Here is a 7,571-nt window from a genome sequence, read left to right as displayed (position 1 = left end):
ATGGAGGTCTATAAATTACATTTTTACTATCATGGTGTACATGCTAGTAAAGTTTTCAGCTTTTAAAAATACATTTTTTTGCTTGTACATACGTGTTTGCAGTACATAATGATTTATTGTGGGGAGTTTGCCCAGGTACTGAACACATCTCAGGTCTTTTTGTCCCCTCCCGCCTCATCCCTCCCTGCTCCCTGCAACTTTGGTTTCCCTTCCCATTTGTAGTTTCTTTCTTTTTTTTTTTTTTTTGTACTTAGTACAGGGTCTCATAACACAGATCAGACTCATAGTGATCCTCCTGTTTTCAGCCTCCCAAGCGCTGGGATTACAGGTGTGTACCACCACACCAGTCTCAATCTCCACCAGGGTGGGGCCATCGAACCCAGCCTTTGTGTCTGCCTTAAGCACACGCCTTAATCCGCTGAGCTATCTGGCCGGCCCTCCAGTTGCAGTTTCTATTTCCATTTTTTTCTTCAATTCCCTTTCCCTTCCCCCTTCCTCTTTTGTTCTCCTTCCTGTTTGAAAGAAGTCTCCCTACTTCCTGTTGTCTTCTCTTTTGCTCTTTATATGCAAGTTTGGGTTTCTCCTGTAAGAGAAACCATCCGATATTTCATCTGTACCATTGGGGCACAGGGGCCTTGCTAATCTTTTCTGTGTAGGTCTAGTTGTTAGTACAAGTTTTCAGCTGTTCAGGACTCAGTTTTACAGGAAACCATTGTCCAGACTCAAGAAATCCACTAGGTGGCATAGCTTAACTGGCAAGATAAAGCCGGCATTGAATTTGCCAAATGTATTCTACTGCGATGTTGCTGTATGTTGTTGTTCTGAATACCAACTTTCTAGGTAACGTAAATGGACAAAAATTATATGATTCATCTCTAATGCTTATTATCTAAAAGACATTTTAAAGAGAAGTCAGTCTTTGTATTCAGGTGGGTAAAATAAGGAAAGAAAAACATAAGAATGTGGTATCCATCTTGTTTGTGTGATTTGATTTCTTTTACTGGATCTGAGGCTTTTAATATGCATATGTTTTTTGCTGGGGAGGCTGTACCGGAGATTGAACTTGGGATCTTGAGCTTGCCAGGGAGCTGCGTAAGCCACTGAGCTATGTCCCTGGCCCTAAAATATTTTTATTAGTACATATGTGTTATACAGAGGAGTGGGTTCTGGTTGGCAGACTTGCACATACATAACACCCATTAGTCATTTTGCCCCCACAGCCCCTTCGTCCACCTTTCCCCTCAGTTACGCATTTGTGTGTGGTGGAGTTCTGTGTGTATAATATATTTTGATCTTATCCATCTCCCAGATCTTAGGCTCTTTGAAAACATGGGTATACCATGTATTTATTTTATATCATTTCATCGTATCTGTTCTTACAATGCTTCTAAATAGTAGTTTCCCAATAAATGCTTTTCAGTGATTGCTTTTTATTGCTTCATAGCTTCAAGGTTAAATGAAGTGAAGGAACTGTCAGCTACGTAGGTTTATCTTCCCATGAAAACAGCATTTCCGATGGCATAAAGGAGACGACTTTTGATTCCTAGCTTTTTAAATATGAAAAGAGGGAACATACTGGGTAGCAAATCATTCATGAAAATGTAGCTCATGGAGTTTAAGAACGAGTTTTTTAAGAAAGGAGTGCTGATTTTAGAAGGAGTCAAATGGACTGCGACAAGGATTGAGTGAGGACCTTCATACTGTTGTGAAGTCTCGCAGCGTAACCCTGTTATGTGTGTGTTTCTAGAATATATTGTGAGGGTAAACAGACCTTCTTGCAGGACTGTGAGGACGACGGGGAGACGGCCGCTGGTGGACGCCTGCTCCATCTCTTGGAGGTGAGTCCAAGGAGCGCTGGGTCTTGGTCTATGGGAGCCATAAAATTTCTCAATAAACCAGAGCTCCTCTGAGCAATAATTAAATCAGTTAAGCAGTATAACGTATTGTTTAGTTTAGTAGTTAACTTTTCAGCATTGAGTGGAAATTTTAACCAGTGGATATGGAGTAGAAAACAACTTGTTTATAACAAAGGTTTCTGTTTTTAAGACAGAGAGTAGAAGAAAATTTCAACTTTGGGAAAATGTCTCTTTTTGTTGTTGTGGTTTTTCTCTCTTTATGGAAAGTCTGGCAATTAAATATTGGAACTTCTGGATAGATCCACAGTTTTTAAAAATGAAAGTGCGCATCTCATATTTATGTTCTGAGCCATTTTGTTGATTGTCTTGCAAAATTTATGTAGAATTTTAAAATTTGTTTTAGTAATGGTGTGTTGAAGTTTTAGGAGTTCTTAAAAATTGTTCATTTTTCCTTTTTCACAGAATTCTACTCTGGCTTTGTAGGTGCAGTATCTTTTGGAAGTTCTTTGCATATTAATCAGAGTTTCTCTTTTCAGATGGTTCAGTTTAAATTTTTCCTGGCCCATTTTAGTTTATCTTGTCCTTTCTCTTTCATGCTGCTGGATTATCTTCATCTATCTGGTGACCATTGATTGTCTATTAATTTTAAGAATGGATTATTTTGCTCTAAGGTAGTTACTGTGGTTTCTTCTATTTTATGTGGGACTTTGTTTTCTCATTAGCTAGTTCCCTTGAGTAGGAATTCCAAGTGTCAGTCAGGCCTACATACGGGACCCTTCATTTTAAAGGCAACCTTTGATAGATGTCGTACTCATGAAGACCTCATTAGTAGGGGTTGCCAATTACTCTTGGACTCCCTATTCGCCCCCCTTTTTTTTTTTTTTTGTATTTTAGAGAAGGGCCTACAGGGTATTCAGGGTCTCACTACTAGACTGGGCTCCTAGTAATCCGCCTGTTTTCAGCCTCCTAAGAGCTGGGATTATAGGCGCGCATCACTGTGGCCAGTCTTTAATAATTTGTTCAGAAGCAGATTTTTTGCTGTTGTTTGGCCTGGTGGCAAAAGGGTGCTTAAACTGAGTTGTTGTGGTTGAAGTCACCGGGAGCTCAAACCCACTGCGTGGTCTCCCCTTCACCCTTCCTGCTTGGCAGAAGTGTGGAATGGGAGGGCTCCGGGACACAGCACTGACTTCCACATTCCCTCCAATGCTAGTATTTTGCCCCCTGCAGACTCATACGGTTCTGCCACTAAAGTCACTGGGAAATTTTATGTGCAATTGTGTATGTGGGTTACTTCATTCTCCTTTAAAACTTATATTTATACATGTTTTTCTGTATCTATGCTTCTGAAAATGACAGATTTTGAATGTAAGGAATGTCATGGTGGTAGTGTCACGCTGGTATGGAGGGATTCTGCTAGGACCAGATCGCTTCAAACACATCAACAACTGTGCCAGAAACATACTACTGGAGAAGAACTACATAAGTTCTCCTGTAAGTGACTTTTGGTCATGTACAGAGAGCTGCCTGTCGCAGCCTGTGAAGTTAGGAAAAGAAAGTTAAGACTGAATCAGAGTGTGCAGTATATTAGTTAAGCTGAGGAAGTTTGAGGCTCATGCCTTAGTCAAAAAATGTGACTGGACAGTCACATGACCTGGAGCAGATCACTTCGTCTGTATCCTGCTGTCATAGCTTCATAGAATTTATATTAGGAAAACCTCTAAAGACCAACTAGTTTCTCCCTCCTGCACTGAGGCTCACAGAGAGATTAGAGCTGATGTTACACTGGACAGATGTTCTTTAAAAGTCTACAGAATTCTAGAATTTTCTGCCATTAGTACCAAAAATATTTTTTGTTTCCCTGACATATCTCTAGATACTTTCTTCATTTATACTTAGAATTTGTTTTATGTTTGAAGCATGCTTATATCTTTTTTTATTTAGGCTTTACTGCCTTGAGAAACAGAGGCAGATTAAATAATATTGAAATTGTTCAAGCACAATTCTACTAGATAAGTGTTTTTCTTCATTGTCCTTAATTGTCTTGAAAACACTGTAATGGACTATAAAGAGAGAGCCATTTAAGACACAAAGATGACACACATGAGAGTAATCACCAGTGTATATAGGGTGTGTGAATAGATGCAAGCTTGTGTCTTAGTATGAATGGAGACATACTATATTGACTTGTGGTTTTATTTTTTTCCAGGAGGAATCATCTAAGGGCTTGGGAAAGAACAAAAAAGCAAAAAAGGACAAGAAGAAGAGTGAAAATTAATACTTGAGGCTGCATGAGGGGTCACTCAGCCTGTAGTTACACACACATTCGGGGTCATGGAGGAATCTTGCAGAGAGCGACTGCACCACTCGGCCCTGCCATTGTGAACACCAGCACTAGCTTTTCTTCTTTGGTTTTATCATCTGCCAAAAGTGGAGAAGTTACGATATATTCATGTGTGTTGTGGGCTTATTTGGGAGAACTAATTTGAACTTAATCACTCTTTCATCCAATTTCAGGAAGGTAGCAGTTGCCCAGGGCAGTACCTGAATTAACTGTCCATTTCAGTACGTGTCAAGTGCCTTTGTTAGGTGGGGAAGAAGTGTCTCCTGAGGACGATAAGGACCTGATTTCTTGTCATAGAGATTCTCATGTTCTAAATGAATATTGCCTTTTACTGCTCTTTATGGCTTATTGGAATAGGAGCTCATTGAAGATTGATTTTGGAGAGCTTTTTCTTGCAATTTTAGTTCACAAGTCTGTCCCTTTTCATTTTATAGTGTTCATCAGTGAGTAATAGATGAGTGAAAATCAGGAGTCTCCATCTGTAGTTGCGTGCTGAGCTGGCAACTCGTCTACCCTCTTTGTTAGCCTGCATGTCACGCCTTAGTTTCTGTCACAAATTAGTGGTTATGAAATACCAAAAAAATGACTTTCTCATCTGTCTTTTTTTAATTCTTATAAAATGGCAAATACAGAGTATCAGTGGGCTTCTTCCAGCCCTGAGGTGTGTTCATGTAATATTCTGGTCTCTCGTAACAACCTGGGAGAACCTTTCTTGTGATTGACATTGAGGAATCAGAACACTGGTGGAAGCTGAGCTTTGGTCAGGGAGACATGGGTGGAGGTACAGAGTGACACCGGCATTGGACGGAGTTGATCAGCTGGCTTTCTCAGTTCTATAATTTTGAAAAGAAGAAGAGGAGCACATCTCTTGACTGGAAAAACAAAAAAAATCATCCCCCCCTGCCCTTTTTTTTTTTTTTTTTTTTTTTTTTTGCCTCTCTTTTCAAATCTGGCTTTTTGTCAGTGTTTTATGTTTCTTTCATCTGCAAGTTACTTTAGACCTTTAGGTAATAAATTAACCTTTGAGATACAATAAGTCATGACTTGCTTCCTTTCTGGTATGACTGTACATCATTTTTAAAGGTTACAGTTGGTCATGGATTCGTCTGAGATTCCCTTCCCAAAGGAGGGAGCAGAAATTAGGAGGCATTTGTGGGAGGGCGCTGGAGCCTGAGAAAGAGCAGAGGGTGGGCAAGTGGCATTCCTCTCTTCTCCTGTGTTTTATCCTTAAAAGATCCAATAGCCAAATCTTCTGTCTTATGTGGTATTTTTAATAACCTAATAGCTTTACATGGTGATTCATTTTGAGACATGAAATCATACTTCTTGCCATTTAATGTTGCAGATTATTAAAAGCCAAAGGATGACTTTGTATGTATATTTGGAGTACTTCCCTAATTTCCATCCAATGCTAATAATACGTGCTATATAGTAACTATTAAAGAAGTTAGAGGCTGTTTATTAAGATGAAAAAAATTTCCCAATTTTGGCTTTTAACACTTGTGACAGGTGATAGAAAACAGTAAGAATTTGATGCTGCAACAAAGAAATGTAAGTTAATTTTTCTGCCTCATCAGAAATTTTTTTCTTGCTGTTTTATCTAACATTTGAGTCCTTAAAGAAAACATCATTTATATCTATGATTTCATTTCTCCTTACTTCAAAAAAATCTTACTTTTTGCTTCTTTTTATAAAATTACTAGCCATATTTTTGAATTTAAAATACTAATTTTCTTTGCCCAAGTCAGTTAGCTGATTAATAAGAATAAAAGTTCTCCAGTTCTTAAACCTGAATTATTGTGTACTCTGCCACTAGTGGAAATTCTAGTAACAGTATTTGTTTTTTATTTAAAATTCTCTGAAATAGAAAATTTCCTCTAAATAATTTTCTATAATCAAATATGTTGTGGCATATTTCACAGTATGTTATATTACAAATACTTTCCATATGGCAGAATATAAAAGCAAGTGGAATACCCTTTTTAAATGGTAGCAGTGGCTGCGTACAGGTATGCTATGGCGGTGTTACCCTACAGCAGCCTATTTAAGGAGGATTTTATCACGTTAATCATAACTGTGGAAAGATAGCATGATAAAAATCTTGTGTGCAGGACAGGTGGAGCTTACTGGAGAGAGTATATAACCCATATAGAGATGACCATTATAAATGTTTGCTATATACGTTTATTATTTTTTGTATGCTTGATTTTTGTATATATGGCTATTTTACCACAAAAATGGTATTAGACTGTATATACTGTTTTGTATTCTACGTATTTCATATAGAGGCATATTGTTAACATTTTTCCATGTCAATAAATATTCTTCTATGGCTTAATTTCTTATGCAAATATTGTATTCTATCTTCTGGGTGAGTCAATTAAGAATAATATCCAAGTTATTTTTAATTTTTAAGTTTTTGTTGGTGAGTTTTACTTTTTTTTTTTTTTCCACAAGTGTTTTTTATAGAAAAGCATTTCGTAGTCAAACCCATTAAGGCTTTTATTTTCACTCAAAATTAGTCCACTTGTTTAGTCAGTGGCAGCAAGAATTACAAAGTTGAGGAAGAGGCAGTATTAGGTACTTGCCTGTGAATCATTAAGAAAGAAAATAAAAGGACCAGCCAGATAGCTCAGCGAACTCAACAGCCCACTCAGGCAGAGAGTTTTACTTTTTAATTGAAAGCTTTTAGTTTGTTTGTCCTGCACAATCAATGTATTCGCAGCTCAGCCTGATCCTTGTGCCTTCCCCTCCCCACCCTCCTCCGCCCCCAGACTCGGATCCCCTGCCATCTCCACGAAGCAGGGGATCTAGCTTTGTGTTTCCTGTCAACGTGACTGCATTTCCTGTCTCTCGCACTCTTTGTTCGTTTGTCTGCTGAGGGGCGTATTGGCCACTTCCGTAATTCAGCTGTTGTGAATTGTGCTGTTATGAACATGGGTAGACATGGATCACTGTAATGTGATAGTTCTTCTGGCAAGTTATCTGGAAGAGGTCTAGCTGGGTAAAATGGAAATTCTGTACTGAGTTAAAGAGTCTCCATAGTGGTTTCCATAATGATTGTAACTGATTTATAGTCCCATCAACTGTGTAAAAGGTTTTCTTTTTCTCTACAACCTTAAAGCATTTGTTATTTTTTTGAAGTCATGACAGAAATTTGTACTGGAGTGAGATGGAATCTGAGTTTTGTTTGATTTGCATTTTTGGCATAAAAATGAGTATTTTTTCATGTATCTGTTGGCTATTTGCTTCTTTGGGAAAGTATCTGTTTCAATTTCCTATTTTTTTTAAATTATTTATTTTTATTTATTACATTTATTTATTATGTGTGTGTGTGTGGCCAGCTCAGCCCACCAGGGGGCGGGGCGGGCTGG

At 38.1% G+C, this 7,571-nt stretch overlaps 1 protein-coding gene across 1 annotated transcript in view; it reads left to right on the top strand.

Annotated features, from left to right (window-relative positions):
* The window catches only part of Impact (impact RWD domain protein), a 32,980-nt gene extending 27,897 nt beyond the window's left edge, over positions 1-5,083 (top strand). Inside the window, exons 7-10 of the mRNA XM_023720391.1 lie at positions 1,782-1,838; positions 2,507-2,527; positions 3,213-3,347; positions 4,063-5,083. Of these exons, the coding sequence (XP_023576159.1) occupies positions 1,782-1,838; positions 2,507-2,527; positions 3,213-3,347; positions 4,063-4,131 (282 nt within the window). The 3' untranslated portion in view covers positions 4,132-5,083. The remainder of the gene's footprint in view (positions 1-1,781; positions 1,839-2,506; positions 2,528-3,212; positions 3,348-4,062) is intronic.
* The last annotated feature ends 2,488 nt before the right edge of the window (positions 5,084-7,571 follow it).

The sequence above is a fragment of the Octodon degus genome, unplaced genomic scaffold (assembly GCF_000260255.1).
Source record: "Octodon degus isolate 3935 unplaced genomic scaffold, OctDeg1.0 scaffold00075, whole genome shotgun sequence".
Taxonomy (NCBI): Eukaryota; Metazoa; Chordata; class Mammalia; order Rodentia; family Octodontidae; genus Octodon; species Octodon degus.
This window is presented reverse-complemented; position numbering and strand designations above follow the sequence as displayed.